The sequence below is a fragment of the Penicillium canariense genome (genome assembly GCF_028826845.1).
Source record: "Penicillium canariense strain IBT 26290 chromosome Unknown utg000001l_segment0_segment0, whole genome shotgun sequence".
In the NCBI taxonomy this organism is placed as follows: Eukaryota; Fungi; Ascomycota; class Eurotiomycetes; order Eurotiales; family Aspergillaceae; genus Penicillium; species Penicillium canariense.
Genome location: NW_026622728.1, coordinates 8,662,162 through 8,681,003, shown reverse-complemented (window position 1 = coordinate 8,681,003; position 18,842 = coordinate 8,662,162). Strand labels below are relative to the sequence as shown.

Below are 18,842 nucleotides of genomic sequence, written 5' to 3'. Positions count from 1 at the left end.
GGGCGTGTGCCTAAGCGTCGACTAGCATGCTCCTTGTGTCCGACCCCCAGCGGCCGTCTGATTCGCCTGGGGCCCATTGAAATCATGCCTACGGTACAGTCCCAGTTGGCCCCGTCCTGGTTAGCCTCGTCGGCCCTCGTCGCCGTCATTTCTCGTGCTCGTGCAAATGAGTAGCCCCGGCTGCGCGAAGGGCTGTGGGCTTTTCGAAGGCCCCTAACCCCCCGTGACGTTGGATACGAACAGTGACATTGTGTGTAGGCCCTAGGCATGAGCCTGGACCACTACTCACGGAACACCATGGCGAGCTGGGTTCCCCCCATGGTTGTCCGGCCCAGACAGGGCACTATGTAACTACAGACCGGCACTTGCATTCCGACGAGGTACAGACTACCGAAGGAGTTCTCTTGCGACAGAGCCGCCCAAGCCGCATCTCACGCATCGGCGCCAGTCGCATCGACAATGGATCTAGACGGCCCCGTTCGCCTGCTGACAGAGAAGTATGTCTTGAATCCGCCCTTGCCCCTCCGATCGGCGCCGCCAGTGCACTCTGCTGCTTATCGTCCTGCGGGCCGGTGGTATGATTGACTGGAGTGTACAATGTACAGTCTGCACTCGCATGCAGCCTGCCCAGCATCCATCGTCCCGTGAAAGTGCCCGCGAACGCGTACAGCCAGTAGGGACATCCTCTCCTCGACTGCAGCTCGTTGCCAGGCCCTCGGAGGCGCCAAGGCCACGCACAAGTCCTAGGATACTGGGGGGGGGCGATGGCTCGGTTACTTGCATCCGGCTTCGATCCTTCTTGAAGAACGAGAAAGGCAAAAAATTTTCGTTACCCCTCCTCATGAGGGGCTGCAAAAACACAGGGGTACTTTGGAGTACCGCGGGAGTGTACCTCACTAGAATGCGCCCGTCGTTCCAAACAGGCTTCGGAGCAGCAAGGCAACACCCCGCGGCCGTTGGCTGCTCGTTCTCTTCCGCCTAGTTCCTTCCATCCCCATCCACCTTGGCCCGTGCTATGACCAACTCATCGCTCGGTCAATTCAGGTCCTCAAGTGGAGCCGGGCCGGCCAGCATTTGATATTGTTCCGCAAGGTCCGCCCTCCTTCGGCCGGATTGGATTGGATTGGATTCAGAGGGGATGCAGATGTTCTTCTGTCTCCGTACTCCTACTCCGTATATTGTCCACGATTGAGGTTTTTGGGCATGCCCAGTCTCCGCGTTGATTCCTGGCCATCCCGCAGGACAACATTTGCAGCCAAACAGAACGTTTGATGACGACGCGCGCACTGGATGTACCTGCTCCGTACGTTCAGTGCACCTCAGATCGATATAGTGTATTCACAGGGTATAGTGCGAGTGGGGCTGCACTCGGAGTGAATCAAGGTGGGATGAGAACTGTCCTATACACGCCAGCACAGGAGCAGCCAGTGCACCACAGACCCCAGGATAATAGACTCAAGACTAAACATTTGCTTTCGAAGGTTTCGACAATCAGAGGCGTTCGCCCGCTCCCGTACTCCCAGGCAATTGACTGCTTCTGCAAGACTCGCGCCCATGGGACTCGGGCCCAGCTTTCCCCAGAAACTCTAATCACTCCCATCATCGGCGCAACGCCCATCCATCCTCTTTCCTTGGCGGCCGCTTCAAACCCTCCGGCGTGTATCACCACGAAAGCAAGTCTAGCATGTCCCGCGTTACCTCGAGGAAAGGGAAGGGGAGTTTAGATCCGACATTCCGCGCGTCATACTACCACCGGCTAGTTTGAAGGGGAAGCGCTAGATCGCTCGCCCGGTTGCACCCCCGGCGCCCTGGTGCCGCTTAGGCCCAAGTATCGCTTCGCTATAGTTCGCGAAAGACAGGTCGCATACAAATTATTCGTTTGAGAGAGATGCTCCCTTAACTTCACTGTCACAAGCTGATGCCCTGAGAATCAGCACCCATGGAATCCTCCGAAATGCTGGACAGGCAAAAAGAATCAGCCTGCGTATACTCTTCGGCCAACCATCGCTGTTGAGGCCGACAAAGAGTGCCATCAAGTGGTGTCAATGGGCCACGCCCTCAGAATTTGACTTTGAGTGGGTGGCTCGCAGTGTTCTTTCATCGCGTACTCCGGACGCGTTCAGACCCTAGGGCTCGGGGGCGGATTGATATATGGGTCTCCAATCATCGGGGTCCGGCCCTGCGTCCAACAAAGGAGGCGATAGGGAGGGAGTGAGGGGAAAGCCGCAACGATAACAATAATGCCCATGGGTATAAATCGCTAACAGAGAAAACACTGGTGACGGGAAACGCACGGGATCAGTATATACCACTCAGACGAGACTCGAATCGGCCCCCTTGGGCCGATAAGTGAATTAGGTTATCGCGTTCAGCACGTGCGGGCGAACGCGCAGGATCGCGGGGGGTACGCAGAACGGCGAACGGCGATCCAAAAGGGGGGAAGTTGATATCAAGCAATTGTTCACGCAATCGATCTCTACCTACGATAGGCAAATAGTTTACTGACTTCACTTCGCCAGTCGATTCGACCGTACTCCATGAATGAGGTACAGTCAGAATATCTCCGGGGAGATAGGGTGACTAGCCACCCTCGACAAGTGGTACCTGCATGCATAGCTCCGTGGCACTGCACCGTCCACCTTCCGATGGTTCCTGAAAGGGGGGCAGAGAGGAGAGGGAAACAGCAAAATCAAGGAGTGTGATAGGTACGGGCGGGAGCAACAAAGAAGGGGAGGCGAAGCCATGTGGGAATTCCTTTTTCAGGAGAAAATGATGTTGGATCAATCAGCCATTAGGGGGGCGATCCGTCAAATAGTCAGGTCTCCGTTGAGGAGAAGGGGGGAAAAGAGTGGAATACGGCCGGATAGGACAATGGGAGAACCCCAATAATCTGCGAAGAATAGAATAATAGGAGTAATAGGAGGTATGTCTCATAGTTCCAGAGTTTGTCGCGGTATTATTCGGGTCGCAGGTAGAACGGTCAGCGACTGGCAGAGTGGCCGATTTAGGCGCCCTTTCGTACCGGGTCGAGCTGAGTGATTACCTCTAGCTGAATGGCAATTTGGCTCGTTCTTCACAACGACTCTCTCTCTCTTATTTTATTTGTCCTATACCCGGCTCTTCAAATCCAAGTGGGTGGTGGTGAACGCGATAGCAAGAGGGTGAGTGCTCCCAGGCAGCGGACGGCAGTGATTTTACCGCTCGACAGGGGCTGACCACGCCGGCATGAACAGTCGCCTTCACCCAGTCCGCCAAACTCCAAACTCCAAACCTCAAACCTTCCAGACCACACCCTCGACCCTCGACCCTCGAACTTCCTCCCACCTTCCTCCCCTCTCCACTCCTCCCTTTCCTTCCTTCAATCGGAACCCCGGTTGGTTCCTCCAGGATTTCTCGTCGACAGTGCTCGCCTCCACGTTCTCCCCTTTTTGGAACGGCTTTCCACAGAGCGCTGGCCCGGTTCGGTGCTCGTGCTGCCCACTGCACCTCTTCGCCTCCCCGCGAGATCTCGGTCCTCCAAACCACGCCCTGTATTTCTTTCTTCAAAGCTCCTGGTTGAGGCAATCTTTTTTTCCTTTCTTCTTTCGTTTCTTCTACTTTCGTTTATTCCGCGTCCTCGGAAGGCATTCCTCTCCGGTTCGGCCGACCCCCCAATTTTGCGCTCCTGTGTGAGGGTGATTGATTCCTCCTCCACGGCCTCTCGCCCGCGCTCTGCACCCACACAGCCCACGAGGTTCCCACGATCGTCTGCTGCGCCGAGCTAGTCTCCCCCCAGAACGCCCCGAGTTGCCCGTTTGGCGTGGTTTGAGGTTTTTCTTTGGTCTTGATTACGGTTGGAAGTGGAACCCGGAGGGGCTGTCTTGAGTCGTGTGGAAATCGATTCCTCTCCGCCGAAGTCGCCGAGTCCGATCACACGAGCCCTGGTGTTGGAAATTGCTATATGGTCCCAAACATCGATGGGAATGCGAAGTGTTCCCACCACCGTGGTGACCTTTCACCCATAGCGTCGGAGCAGCCTTCCCGCACGATGGCATGGATACCGCAGCCCGACGCGTCCGAGATCCCCCCTCGGCCTCCACTGACTTCGCAGCAGTCGAACTCCCTCCCATCGACACCCTACCAGCATGCGCGCAACCTCTCTTTCCACTCCCGGTCGCCCTCCCCCGTCCGGGGAAGCACGTCGCCTCGTTCCACACACTCCGAGTCCACGCACCTGCCTCCTTCAGCTCGGAAACCGCTCGGGGGGTGTAAATATGAAACAGCCATGGCATATTTTCGAAGACGAATACCATATAGTCTTGGGGCGGATATACTCCCGGAGGAAAAAGATGAATTGAAAGAGAAACTCGACCCGGAGGAGGAGCGCAAGTTGACGGCGGACATTATGGAGCTCTACGATCGGCTATTACCCTCCGCTGAGAGTGATGATCGACGACGGCAATTGGTTCGGAAATTGGAGAAGCTGTTTAATGAGCAATGGCCTGGGCACGAAATCAAGGCGAATGTCTTTGGTTCGTCGGGGAATAAGCTCTGCTCCAGTGACTCGGACGGTACGTGAACAAACGACATTGAAGGGGAAACCCACAGGAAACAAAGGACACCCAGGGCTGACTCGCAACCAGTGGACATCTGCATCACGACGAGTTTCAAGGATCTGGAACATGTGTGCCTGCTGGCAGAAGTTTTGGCAAAGCGTAAGGAAGAACGAGGATCATGAGCTTGGAGAGACCTTCAATTTTGGCTGACCTTTTGAACGTGAAAAAAATAGATGGAATGGAACGAGTTGTCTGTGTCTCCCATGCCAAAGTCCCGATTGTGAAAATTTGGGATCCGGAACTGAAACTGGCGTGCGACATGAACGTCAATAACACCCTCGCATTGGAAAACACTCGCATGATTCGGACATATGTCGAAGTCGATGAACGCGTGCGACCTTTGGCCATGACGGTTAAGCACTGGACGAAACGACGGATTCTCAACGATGCGGCACTAGGGGGGACACTTAGTTCCTACACTTGGATCTGTCTGATCATCAACTTTTTGCAAACACGGAGTCCGCCAGTTTTGCCGAGTCTCCAGGCTCGTCCCCATAAGAAGAGAGCCACACCAGACGGATTAGTGTATTCGTTCGATGATGATCTCGACTCTTTGGCTGAGTTTGGTCGGAAGAATAAGCAGACGGTTGGGCAGCTGTTATTCGAATTCTTTCGGTATTATGGTCACGAAATCAATTATGAGAAAAACGTCATTTCAGTGCGCGAGGGGAAGTTGGTCTCCAAGGAGGGCAAGGGCTGGCATTTGTCTGTGAATAATCGACTGTGCGTGGAGGAGCCGTTCAACACGTCCAGGAATTTGGGCAACACGGCTGACGACACGTCATTCCGGGGTTTGCACATGGAGTTGCGGAGAGCATTTAAGTTCGCCTCAGATGGTGATTTGGCGGGCTGTTGCGCTCAATTTGAGTATCCGCCAGAGGAGGAGCGGACGTGGGAACGACCACCACCGCAACCAAGGCCGATCATCACCCCTTCTCTCCCGACGAGAGGGGGCCGGGGCGGCCGTGGTGGACGGTATGCCAATCAGTTTTCCAGGGGAGGCTTTGCTGGTGGCCGTCGAACATCCAACACAGGCAACAAGGGCTCGTTCCGGCAACCCAATGCCGCGAGCACTCCGGAGTTGTCCTTGCAGGCTCAGCAACAGGCTCAATTTCTGTTGCATGATCAGCTCTATCAGCAAATTCAGCTTCTCCAGGCACAGGAGCAAGAGCTGCGCATGCAGCTACACAACCAAGCATTGATCACAGGGCGACCGCCGCCAGTGTTCCTTCGCCAGCCTTTCATCCAGTTTCCTATGCCGCAGCAACAAGAATACTCAGGTGACGAGAATCCGAGGTCACGATCAAGCACCGTGAACCAGCCACCTCTCACTCCAGGGCGGCAGCAAACCTTCTACCCGAGCCCTACCTATGCTTCCGTGAGTGCTGCCGGCACACAAGGTAGCACCACAAATCCTCCATCCCCCTCCGCTGCTACCGCTCTCCCTGATCTCCGCCGTAATCCCCGACGCCCTTCAGTTGTGAACGACTCACCGAAGGCCAACCTTCGGGCGCATTCTCAGCCAGCACGACCTCAAAATTCGCCCTCCTTTCCGACTTTCACACCTCTTTATACGATCCCGCAACCTTTGGACACCTCGTTGAGCTCTAAACAGCGACTGGCTCCTGAGCCATCAGAAGGCGGCGAGGGCAGCGGAGATGAGCATGTAATGCCATCCAACAGCCTCCCCAGCAATGGCTCTCGCTCCGATTCCGTGGACGAATCCACCGGGGCCCAGGATATAATGGGCTACTATATAACCCCGCAGCAGCTGCAAGTCTATCAGCAGACCTCAATGCTGTCCCCAACGTCTTCCACGCCCATGGGTCTTGCACTGCCAAATGGCTATGCATCTTTTCTCCCTGTGCAGCAGGACTATCGGCCCGGCCAGCTCTCGCCGGAAGGGTTGAATTCGCGGTCTGAACAAACGCCCACCCCTGCGTCTAGGGCTTCGGTGTCGGGACCGCAGCGCCCGGCTTCGCGGCCACCGCCGGCTATGGATCGGGGTCCTTTGATCGTGGATGGTTCGGTACCGCCGAGTGAGCATCGCCAGTCGTATACGACGGATCTTATCGATCCGTATACTGCTGTCACGCATTACACGTCGACCTCGGATGACCACAACATCAACACGCCTGCCAGCTTCTCTGATTCTCTGTCCCAGGATTTCCAGGAACCCGGTCCGTTCGAATTAGAGCAGCAACCTGTCTTCACGCGACCGCCGTTCGAAGCGCACAAGACGAGCAACGCCAACAGTGGCGAAGCGGTTCCAGAAAAGACGAATGGACAGCTGGAACTCCTTGCCAGCCGTCTGCAAAACTACCATTTGTCAAATGCTGAGAAGCTGACCCAGTCGCAATCCTTGTTGAAGTCGAACTCGGATCGACATAAGAACGGCTCGGCTCAGCAGGGGTCAGGCAAAGACGCAGGGCAATTGAAGAACTCAGCGCCACCGGGGGGTAAGGCTTCTCCCGGGGCGCATCAGACTAACGAGGCTCGTCAACATACTTCAAATTCGAAGCGCGGGCGGCCGAATGGGGTTGATTTGTCGGAGAAGGTCAATGGTGTCAACCACGGTCATAGCAATGGCCACGGGCATAAGCCTAAGCCGAAGAGCCGGCAAGATGCGACGCATAATTCATCCCATCCCCACGGTGATAGCAAAGACAGAATCGGCGATCATCCTCCCCGGAAATCGGGCGGCCCCTTGAATGGCACCACTGATACCAATCATAGCGGATGGCAGACCACTGGAAAGAAGAAGCACCGCCGGAATGCTAAATCTTCTGCTGAGTCGCGCAACGGCATCAACGGTGGACCCGAGCCCCTGCCTGCAGACGAGTCCTTGCGGAAAGGCGGCTGAAAGAGAAGAAATAAAAACTAACAAGACCTTTATTGTTCTGACCTGATTTCGTCATTCACGAGCACGTCGACGTCAAAATAAAATGCTTCAAGAACGGGTGTCCCAAGTATACGAAACGAGCAAAAAAAGAAAAAAAGAAATCATTGAATATTTTGCTCCCAGTTTTCATCTTCAAACCTGTCGAGCAAATGTCGACTCCATCCACGACTGTCCCAAGACTCAACGGCCATCTTGAATTTTTCGTCTCCTTTTTTTCTAACCCAATTTCCAATTGTCTTTCCAATTTTCTTTCCCGGTGTCAAAGGGGAACCGGGCGGTCGGGGCATCTGCGCAGCATCTTATCAATCCATCATTCATCATTCAATCATCGATCAATCGCACTATTCATTATCCATCATTGCCTGCCTTGCCTTATCTTTCCATTGATTGCCTGTGTTTCTTGAGAATTCTCATTCCAAGTTTGGCTGGTTCTGGCTTGTGTTTCTTTATCGCCTTTTCTTCATTCTGTTTCATTTTCGGAACGCAACACGACTGGACTGGACTGACTGACTGCACGAAACATTTCCCCCGGGCTTCCCGCAAATTCTTTGGAGTTCTTTGTTGAATGGATGGGCTGTGCTTTGTTCTGGATAAATGCTAGGCACCCGGCTTGTTTTCTTTCTCCGTTTCTTCTCCTGTTGTTTGTGGTGATTGATTGTGGGTGGGAGTGAGCGGAGAGATTATTATGGGTGTTCCCCGTCATCTTCCCTTTTTCGGTTCTGTATAAAAAGCGAATACCAGCCTGGGTTGTCAATGAGAAAAATTTCAAAATGGCCCTATTTTCAATTGCCTGTGTAGAGGGGATTACCGAGTCCTTGTTAGCCGGTTCTCGGTTTATCCTGGTCTCGAACAGGTAATTCACGAAGAATGGCAACTTTTGGTAGGTAGCTTTAAAATTGCCCAAGCTCTTTCCTCGATTGGGTCTTCTTACATCGGTGATTAGTCAAATTTTGGACAAGTGTCTCGGCGTTCCCCCAACAAATGAAGGGGGAAGAGGGAGATATATCGCAACCGAATGCGTAATCGCGGCATATATACCTGTGTTTATTCCTTGCATTTTGCCCATTGCGCCATCGATATCACCTTTGCCGTCATGTGTGCCACAGCCTTGGCAATGTAAATCATTTTAGGGTATGTCGATCTTTTTGCGCTTTTAGACCGAGTCGCGTGAGCATGTTTTGCGCAGATTATGAGGATCTAGGATTTATGGGCCAGACCTATCAGGTTTAGGTTGTGCCTGCTAAGGTGAAATAGCACAGTATGATGATACTCTATTAACCTGATGCAGCCTAACTAGTTGAAATCCCATATGCCCATCACGCAGTGATATATCTTTTAGTGAAAGTGGAATGCAGCCACTTCCAGAAATTTTATATAGAAAATTTACTTGGACAACGTACCTCTAACGCACACTTTACTTTTGTTTGGAATGCAGTAGTATCGTATTACCTGTCCTCAGAATGACGGTATGGTAGTGTGAGATAATGATGGATAGTGACTTTGATATTGTACATTTATTTTGACAGAGTTAATCCCAAGGACTGACCCATGAGCACATGTAACTTGTAGCTCGGAAAGAAAATCTATCGAGGAATCATCTTGATCGCTTTTCTCTTGCAAGAGACAAGGCGGAGGCAAGATTAAATCACATAAAAGGGTACTGAAGAGGGGGGGGGGAATGCGATATAAAAACAGTGAAACCCGCCGAGAAAAAAATGCAATTCATAAGGGGGTATGAGACAACGAAACTAGGTCCAGAATTTTCGTTTCGTATAAAGGGGTTCCCTGGAAAGATTTGGAGGGGGGATTTGGAGGGCAGAGATGTACCAGGGACCTCAGCTCCAGATTTCGGCGAAGATGAACGGGAAGATCACAATACATGCTGTCCAGAAAACCATGAAGGACCGGTATGGGAACAGGATTAATTGTGTCCACGGGGTTTCCCGGAAAAGAACCCAGATGGAGAGGAAAGCGACGGTGAAGAAGTGGGAGAAGAGAATGAGGGGTTGCTTGATCAAGCCTGCGAGGAGTCCGACAGGCCCGTCCACGGGGCCGATCTGGAAGTAGCGGAAGCAGCCACGTTGGAGAGCGAGAAGATGGGTATCTGTTTGAAAGTTAATGGGGCAATTGCAGGGCGACTTCAGAGAGACGTACCATTAGCGGCGAATAGCTGGTAAAGAGCCTGTGCAAGAATATTGATGACAGAGGAGGAGTTCTTGCGTATCCAGTGGAAGCGCGAGAGCTGCTGGAGAACGAGCGCGGTATCTCCCAGGTTCGGCACGGCCTCTGGGCTCAGCAACTCGCGGATGCAGCAGACGTCGTTCAGAGCCACGGTCATTCCACCACCAGTCAATGGGTGCCGCATGTTCAGTGCGTCACCTAAAATCATCAGGCCGGGGGTCCTGTTTGTGGATGCTGGCAGGAAGGAGTTCGGCATCGACCGTAGCTGGCCCTTATCCAGCGCAGCCTCGAACGACGGCCGCACTCCTTCAGGGAGGGAGGGAAGGATGACGTTCCGCAGGTGGTTCTTGACACCACCATTCTTCACTGAGGCCGAGGGGAGGTTATCTGGGACGTCAACGAGAATCCGGGTCTCGTGGGTACCGATTTGGTAAATGAGGACCGGAGGTTTGTCGCTGAGGAGGACGTGGCCAGAATTTGGGGAGGGGAGTTTCGCGTCGATCAGCTCGAGGCCCCAGAACTTAGAGCGGACCTTGGGTGTATGCGGGTGATGTGCCTTGCGGAACTTCGAGGCGTAGCCGTCGGCGACGACGGTGAGCTGGCCGAAGTAGCAGTCTTTCAGATCCTGCGTCACGCACTCGACGCCAAGCACTTGGCCCTGTACTTGCGACGAGGTCACTAGGCCTGTCACCTTTGCCTCAATCACCGTCACATTGGGGCAGGCCAATGCGGCCTGGCGTAGCTTCATAACGAACCGGCCATGGTGGAAGGATTTTCCCACAGGTCGGGGCGAGGAGGGAGTCTCCTTGGGGTACATCAGCTTGACCGGTTCACCAAAGTAGGTGATATAGTAGCTGTCAACGTCAATTGCGTCGATATCATCCAGACAGTCCCGCAGGCCCAATTGTTCCAGCGCCTTCACCCCTCCGGGCTGGAGTAGCTCGCCAACAATGCGATCCGGCTCCTTCATCGAGGCCTCGAGCAGAATGACACTGCGTCCCTGCCGTCCCAGCGTGACAGCCAACGCGCTGCCGAGAATCCCAGCGCCGACGATCACGACGTCGGCCTCATGGTATTGGATGCGGCGTCGAGCTGCCTGCTGAGATTTAGGCGCTTGGCCGTTGAGTATGGAGGTCATGGTGGGAGGCCGAGAAGAAAAGGAAAACGATCGGTGACTAGCAAGGCGGCCGTGGCCGCAGGGGCATGCCTAAGGCTTATAAACCTATAAGCAGAGAATCGGAGTGGAACGGCGAGAAGCGAGAGGTGGAAAAAGTATGGGCTGATCGATGGATTAAGGGGTGTGGCGTGACATGTGAAAGCCAAGCCGCTCTCCGCCTTTCAACGTTGAGGCGTGTCCCAATGGAGTAGGTCGGTGTCACGCGTCTACATAGTTCCTAGAGTATTCCTACAGTACACCCTGTCGAATGTATAATAAAGCGCCATATATTCCTATTCTTTCACTACCAAGGGTGCCGCTGTCAGATGTTAGATATGATCCGAATTGCTCAAAGTGAAAGGAAATAGATGACACGCTTACTCTGCCATCCCAGCACCAGAAACTGCCACTCTCATTCTTCTCCCCAATGACCTTGAGCATTCCTGTGACGCTTTCAGCGGGCTGGATGGAACCTTCCACTTCCCAATCGACGTCGATATTGGCCATGTCGCTGCAGAATCGTCAATACACGCATGGCTGACCCCTCGATGGCTCGTCTTTGGTTATGTACGTTTGAACTTCACCTGGATGCATGGCTAGGATGCATATATTACCCCATTTTCCACCCTTCCGACCTAGTTCTGCCGCCATATGTCTAAGCATTTGGTTAAGTGCAGCCTTGCTTGCGCCGTAGGCCCCAAAGCCGTCCTCGTGACCTCGGAACATAGTAGCTGACCCCGAGTCTGATGAAATAAACACAACCTTGGAAGGGGGTGATTCAGAGTCGAGGTTTACGAGCTTCTGTGCACAGATGATAGGCCCGATAGTGTTGGTGTGTAAGTGAAGGGCAAAGTCGGAAAATGAGCTATGAAATAATTCAGTGTTGTCAATCCAAATTTAGCTCATCAGCAAGCAACAAACATTCCGGTTGCACGGTTGGGATATTTAAGGATGCCAGCATTGAGAATAATATTTCTGACCCTTAGCCCACGTTGAACCGCGTCTTCAACCCGGTCAACAAAGCCCTATCACCCTTAGCATCTTTCGCAGCATAGAATTGGATTTAAAGCGTAAACTCACTTGAATGCTCCCTTCGTTTGTGATATCGCACTCATGGATCAGGCAGCGGTTTGGTGTTGGGTGATGAGCAATCAGGTCAGAAAGCTGGCCGGCTGCAACAATATCACGAACTCCTGCAATGACATGCTGGCCGTCCTTCAGAAGTTGTCGAACGAATTCGAGGCCAATGCCTCTTGAGGCACCAACTACAACCCACGCGTCTGTCATTGAGCTTGAAGGCCTTGGTTTGTGGATAAAGTCACTTGGGAAAGTACTTGCGCTACTTAGGAGATTCTCAAGATAGATGAACGTTTGAAAATGGGAAATCACAGAAATAGGGTTAAAATGCTAGTGGGGTGGACGGGCGGCTTTCGATAGGCCGGCGTATCTTTACCCCAAAATGGCATATCTACCCATCGCTAACAACCTCATTGTAAACTTTGAGATGGTGACATGACATAATTATTTGTATGCCCGTCACTTCTAGCAGACCACTATCAACCCTCTATAACCTATGAGTATTTCCGTACACAATTTGCTTCTAGCAATTCGATCTTTGATATAAATGGGGCGGGGATAGAGTGTCATATTTTGCGGGCGGCCCGTGAGGCGGACCTTTGTAGACCTGCCCGATCGTAACTCTTCGGGTGCTATCCGCATTATCCCGGCCACCTTTATAGTTTCATCTTCGACTCAGGCCTATGCCTTAAATGAACAGCAGGCATTCAAACTGCCTGATCATTTACATCAAATGTGATGGCTTTCTGAGATTACCGAAGAGCTACTTGATCCGACAAGTTGAGAATAGCCATCCACTCTCCCAAAAACAAAAAAAAATTAAATATAAACCAACTTAGTAATTGATTTAATTTCAAGTCAATTGATCTCCTCACGTGGGAGAGATTACAGCGAATTACAAGGAACCCTTGATCTTCATCTTGCGAATGACCAATATTTTGGTCATCTCTACTCTATATCCGTAGCTTCAGTATCAGGAATATTTAAAGCTCAACTCATCTAGGAATATTCACTTTGAATAAGATTCTTTTATCATTTTACTTCTTGCTGTACGATTGGGCTCCTTTGCTTTTTTTGTATTAAGTATTGAAATAGTTGCCGGACGATTTCTTGTTGTTTAGCATTCTTGCGCTTGGCCAGAGCGTGTTGGGCTCGGCTTCATCCTCGGGCTCTGGTGCGTCTGGTATTTTTCCAGCATACACACTATCACCGACAAATACGTTGCGATCAGTCCCACATTGAACGCTTGGCTGACAGTGCTCAAATCACTGAAACTGCTATAAAGCTCCAGAGAGATGCTTCAAACCTGCTGCAAGACATCAAGATGGGAGCTGAAGAAGCCGGCAAGATTTGGGTTGGATACCATCGAAAACAGAGCAGGATATCAAAGCTTCAATCAAAGTGACTCTGGAGGAACCCCTGAACGGGCACACCTTATGGATAAATAGTTTCCTATCAACTATCAGATTTAAGCCTAGTCTACGAACAGTCCATATTTGCAATTTGCTGTGAGTTAATTGACTATTTAGAAGGTTTGGTTTGCTGTGTATCAATAGACGAAGGGCTAGTCTGAATTGTCTCTCCAAGCCTCTAGAGATGCAAATTCGTGGTATACAGGGCTCCTACTTGGCTCTATATTTTCTGCGTTATTAGATAAGGCGTCTCTGCAAAATGAAGGGAGTACAGTCGTGCTGTTTTCAACCTTGTCGCTCGGATAACCCGGTCGGTTCATCTTAGCCCGATCCCCACGGGGCCATCTTAACCCGAACCCCACAAGACCCCGTGGGGTATCGGCAATGAATTGGCTAAGACAAGAGTTGGATGGTCAAAATCACCATTTTCGCAAGCGGGGTTTAAGTGAACGGATCATTCCTCAATAACCAAGATGGTTTGCCCCCGGATTCAAAAGTGACTCAGCTGTGTCCACTTCTGCCCAACATTGTCCAGTTTCCACCTTAATGAACCTCACTCATGCCTCTCACCAATCCAACGCTAGACCCCGCCACTCGATTTCGATGTGCAGTCTGTCCAAAACAGTTTTCCCGTCGGGAAAACTTGGCACGTCATGCTCGAATTCGTTAGTCTGTCCCAGTCGTTTGGCTGGTGTTCTCGTGCTAAACTTCTTCTCTGCTTCTAGATAAACCCGCAAAACTGCACAGTTGCCCCGTGTGCGGAAAGGAATTCACAAGAAGTGATGTTCGTCAGCGCCATGAGGAGATCCATAAGGCCAGGCACTCTCCTCAAACAGCCTCGTCTCCGCGTGTGCCAGCGATGACTTCAGAAGGCCTGGAAAAGATGAATCCACGGAATAGAACTAGGGCAGCCCTAAGTGAGCTTGAAGGCGCGCAAACTTCGAATCGGCAAACCGAGGGGATCTTCATGCCGATACCTGGCACCTACACCACCAGCAGCACCGCCAGCAGCACCGCCAGCGGGGTAACTGCAGAAGAGAGTCTCGGCCGCACATCGTATGGCTTGACCCCAGGCGATATCCCATTCAGATCTCCAGTGGGGGGTAATATAGTCCCAGACCAGCTGGCAAACTGGATGCATAGCTCGGGCAATCCGGAAAATATGTGGTTTGACGACGACCTTGTCTCCGCGCTCATAGAGCCAATATCAATGCCACCCTTCAACAATCTGCCAACGGAGACAACAATTACACAAGACAACAAGCTAGGAAACCCTATTTTTAATGAAGCTATTCAAGTAGCAAGTCAACCACGATCACCTCCAAATGAAGCATCCAAGGAAGACCGATGGCCATACAGCTGGGATCCAGGCTCTCTGGCTATCACAACATCTAAGCCTATTGAAATGGATAAAAGGCATCCGTTACGGCAAAGTCATGAAACCAAATTTGACATCTCTGCTGAGCGATACAAAGTTTTGAAATCATTCATCCAACGACCAGCCCGCAAAGGCTTTGATTTTCATTCCCTGCCTTTACCGGGTTTAGGGATAGCAAATGTGTTTATTCGACTTTTCTTCACACGTTTCGAGCATCAAATGGCAGTGATCCATAATTCATCACTGCAGTCATCTGATGAATTGCCAGATGCTCTGTTGGCTGTCATGATTGCAATAGGCGCAACCTATAGTCTGGAACGTCATTCATGCCGCTTTTCGATTGTCTTGATTGACGTGGCAAGGCTGAGTACGCAATTGGCCATCGAAATGGATAATAAACTAATGAGAGATCCTTTGATTCTATACGCTTTGGCTCTCATATGCTATTCGGGTATTTGGTGTGGTAACAAGAGACTCTTTGAACTATCTGAAAGCTTGAGAGGAACTGTGATCACTTACTTTCGCCACATGCAGCAGGTGGGGTTTGGCATGAATCAGAGAGAGTCTGGGGCTCGGGTTGATAGCTTGGATGTCGAATGGCAAAGATGGATACAACTGGAAACTCGGAAGAGACTTTCATGGGTCATATACAGCCTCGATTGTGTTTTTCCGTGTTTGCTCTACCTTCCAGCCTCGTTAAGTGTGGCGGAGTTCATGAGCATTGAATGTCCATGCGACGAAGAGTTTTGGCAAGCCACGACTGCTCATCACTGGAAAGGCCTTCTTGGTTCTGCTTCTATACCTCCGGGGAGAACTTTTGCCGCGGCCGTCAGCCCATTCCTTGGGTACCTTAACCTAGGACCTGCCTCAAATACAAACTCCCTTACCACTCCCTCATCAACATCAATTTGCGATCCTATCAGTCTCAACGCCTGGACTCGTTATCTTGTTCTCATCACAATCCAGGTGCAGGTTTTCGAGCTTTCCCAGCAGACAACCATGGTTTCTGATATGGCCCTGGACTCGGACACCTGGCAGCCGCCAGAAGAAGATTTAGCAAGCACTCAGTGCTCAAAAAAATCTCATTACGCGGCCATGGTGAGCCCAACAGTTGCAGATTACTATGTTCTATTGACCACGAGATGCTCAGGCTCATGTCTCTCGAGCCCTGTACAAGAAGTCTTACACTCCCTCGCAAAACGGAAGGCCCATATAGAAAGTATGCCAACAATCTTCATGCAACGTTCGGACCGCTGAGTCCAACTTTATTAACACGTCACAGGCATGTTGGCAGTGTGGGAGCAAGCTTATGGAACACCCCCTGCCGCGAATATAACGGTGGGCCCGACATCGAAACATTTCCAGACGATTTCTGCAATCCATCTTCAACTCAGCCGCTTGATGCTTCATGTTCCTATTTTGGATCTTCAAAATGCATTAGGGAAGTCAGGGCCCAGTAAGATTATTCCTGCGATGGAAATTACACATCGGGCCCTCACAGCGCAATCGAACACAGTAGCATCCGTGTTAAAACAATGCCTTTCAACGATGAGTGATATACATTCGATGTTGTTGGCCCCTAAGAATAGCCCAATGGGAAACGTCATGGAACCTCCGAGTATCATTGCTTGTTTTCTCAGCGGTGCTTATATATGGGCCAGTATCCGCTCGTCAGATCGGGATCAAGCGATGTTTTTGCTGGAGCAAATCTCAAACTTGCCAGCCACTGATAGATTTCTTACCACTGTGAAAGAAATTTTATCATGGCAAATAAATCAGGCATCATCTACGGATGATCTCGGGTGCAGGACAAACTTCATTTTACACGCTGTTGCAGATGTGCTCGGACAAATGGCTCCCTGGAGCGCTTCGCTCAATATAGCACTACTCTTATGCCATCGTGGAAAGGAATGGATGGTTTATTGAATCCAGTGTCAGTCCACAATTATTTGGTGATGTTTGTATGCTCAATGGACGAGCAAGTAGTTGAGATGAATTGAGTTAACATTATTACTTTGATTGATTCATTCCCAACATGACCTGTCTTGAATTGTTTCTCTCCACTAGATATTCAAGGGTGCAACGCCAACGCCTCTTTATGGCCTGCGAATTGACGCACTGGTACTTTTGTCTCGTAAAAGTTATCAAGTTCTTCAGTTGACAAACCAGTTGTATCAGGAACGAGAGCGTAGACTCCCCAAATAAGCAACACAGAGCTGCCGGCAAACAAAAATCCAGTTCGAGCGCCTAGGTTACCGGAGTCAACATTGTACATATAGGGAACAACGAATGTAATGATCCAGGTGGTGAATGTTTGCGACATCATTCCTAAGGACATTGACTTGGCACGTAGTCGATAGCTGGAAATCTCTGCTGCAATTGACCATCCTGTCGCCTGCATGAAGGCTGCTTGTAAGGAAATCAATATGTTCCTAAAAGTCTATTAGCAGGATACTCTTCTTCCATGGGGTTGGCTTTTTTATTGTTCTCTTACATGAGAATCGCGATAGCCCACTTAGGTCCGTTTCCATGCCCGTAATATAGAGCCCCGATCACAAGGTTGAATAGTAGATTGACAGCGGTACCCCAGAATAGGATGTTACTGCGCCTGAACCCTTTCAAAAGAATACCACTGGCAATAATGATGATAATTGCCAAGCCAAATCCTCCAACAGAAATATCGAAAACGTGAATGGCGGGCAAGCCGACAGATACCAAGAAATAGATCGACTGAGAGAGGAAAGGAGCACCACCAAGGTTCACAATACCGAAGAGGAACATAATTGTTAGCGTCCTCTTCAGGTTGGTCCCTTGGAAACACTCCATATATCCAGCTTTATTGGCATCACGTTGAGAGCCTTCCTCTTCGATGGTCTTAACCAGGTACTGGTAACGCTCCTCTCCATCAGCGCTATCACTGTAGAGCCATTCGAATAGTTTCTTTGCGTTTTCCCGCTTGTTGTTTATGATAGAGTATACTGGAGACCTGGTACAACCTGTTAGTAGATCGAAAGTCATTCGACATAAAGAGGACTTACTCCGGAGCCAAGGCAAAGGCAATAGCAACAAGTCCACCCACACCCCACTGAATTGCAAATACCGTGCGAAATGCGTGTTCAGACATATCGGGCACAAATATGCGAATAACCCCCATGGCCAATGCTTGCATTATGAGAATGAAGATGACCAAGGCTTGTTGGACCTGGGGAACTAGGTGAGGAGAAACAATCTCTGATGCATATGTTGTGCCGGCGGCCATAGCCATGCCAATTCCCAGACCCATTACAATCTTTCCTCCCAGAAGAGCACTCCGGGTCTGAGCAATATACAGCACAGATGCACCTGCCAAAGAGATCACCCCCGCTATGCAGCCAGACCACTTGCGCCCGATGCGATCGGCTAGATAACCGGTGCCAGTAGCTGTGAGGGCCTGGGCTAGTGCCGACATAGATGTCCAAAGCGAGGTCCAGAGTGATGGTAGATATAGTCCGGTGGAATCCTTGTCCCCAAAGTATAGAAGGAAAGCAGGCATTGAGATTGAGGCCCCGTTGACGATTGTGTCGTATCCGAACAGCACGGCCGCCGTAAATGGTATGGTACCTAAGCTGAATGTTAGAAATGACAATAGTAATAAAGTTCATTTTATGTGACGGCTAACATAGTAATAGGGCCCTTCCATGCCGCTGGATAGTCTCACGCAAGCTTAAATTCTGATCGAGCTTCAGAAAGGCGGGTTGTTCCCACTCGTGGTGGGAGGATGATGACTTGACGAATTCTTCGGGCATGATTATCAACTTATAACCGATTGATAGGTCTTGTCCTTCAAGTGTTGGGCAGGAAGTCCCCTTTTATGTATCTGCGGTTCAACAACAGAATCTGGGGAAATCCGGGGACACATAATTAGGGGCCGCACGTGAGGAAAGTGGACAGTGGACAGTGGACATCTCGGAAAACCCGAGAGTGGACAGTTCCCGATGTGGATGTGGATAACGTCAGTATAGAAACACCATCATCGTGGCCAAAAGATATGTACAGCTGTACAAAATCATGGCTTCCGAAATGTCAATCCAGAGTCTTTCCCTGTAGGATAAGGCCTCGCTTCTTACGGGCCTGGAAGTAGCCCAAATCTACGTTGACGGCG

At 50.9% G+C, this 18,842-nt stretch overlaps 5 protein-coding genes across 5 annotated transcripts; 2 read left to right on the top strand and 3 right to left on the bottom strand.

Annotated features, from left to right (window-relative positions):
• Positions 1–3,940: 3,940 nt before the first annotated feature.
• On the top strand, positions 3,941–7,458 carry N7482_003008 (uncharacterized protein; the record flags this gene model as incomplete). Its single annotated transcript, XM_056685133.1, has 3 exons — positions 3,941–4,550; positions 4,623–4,694; positions 4,769–7,458. The coding sequence occupies 3 exons, from the start codon at positions 3,941–3,943 to the stop codon at positions 7,456–7,458; spliced, it is 3,372 nt and encodes a 1,123-aa protein (XP_056548739.1).
• A 1,874-nt stretch (positions 7,459–9,332) lies between these two features.
• erg1 (squalene monooxygenase erg1) lies at positions 9,333–10,816 on the bottom strand (the record flags this gene model as incomplete). The annotated part of the gene is made up of 2 exons (XM_056685132.1): positions 9,333–9,601; positions 9,652–10,816. The coding sequence occupies 2 exons, from the start codon at positions 10,814–10,816 to the stop codon at positions 9,333–9,335; spliced, it is 1,434 nt and encodes a 477-aa protein (XP_056548738.1).
• A 322-nt stretch (positions 10,817–11,138) lies between these two features.
• N7482_003006 (SDR family oxidoreductase) lies at positions 11,139–12,121 on the bottom strand (the record flags this gene model as incomplete). Its single annotated transcript, XM_056685131.1, has 5 exons — positions 11,139–11,153; positions 11,216–11,345; positions 11,406–11,699; positions 11,756–11,859; positions 11,915–12,121. 5 exons carry the CDS (start codon positions 12,119–12,121, stop codon positions 11,139–11,141), a joined length of 750 nt encoding a protein of 249 aa, XP_056548737.1.
• Positions 12,122–14,182: 2,061 nt separating this feature from the next.
• N7482_003005 (uncharacterized protein) lies at positions 14,183–15,958 on the top strand (the record flags this gene model as incomplete). Its single annotated transcript, XM_056685130.1, has 1 exon — positions 14,183–15,958. One exon carries the CDS (start codon positions 14,183–14,185, stop codon positions 15,956–15,958), a length of 1,776 nt encoding a protein of 591 aa, XP_056548736.1.
• Positions 15,959–16,772: 814 nt separating this feature from the next.
• fmqE (MFS-type transporter fmqE) lies at positions 16,773–18,486 on the bottom strand (the record flags this gene model as incomplete). The annotated part of the gene is made up of 4 exons (XM_056685129.1): positions 16,773–17,133; positions 17,196–17,687; positions 17,740–18,301; positions 18,360–18,486. The coding sequence occupies 4 exons, from the start codon at positions 18,484–18,486 to the stop codon at positions 16,773–16,775; spliced, it is 1,542 nt and encodes a 513-aa protein (XP_056548735.1).
• Positions 18,487–18,842: the final 356 nt, after the last annotated feature.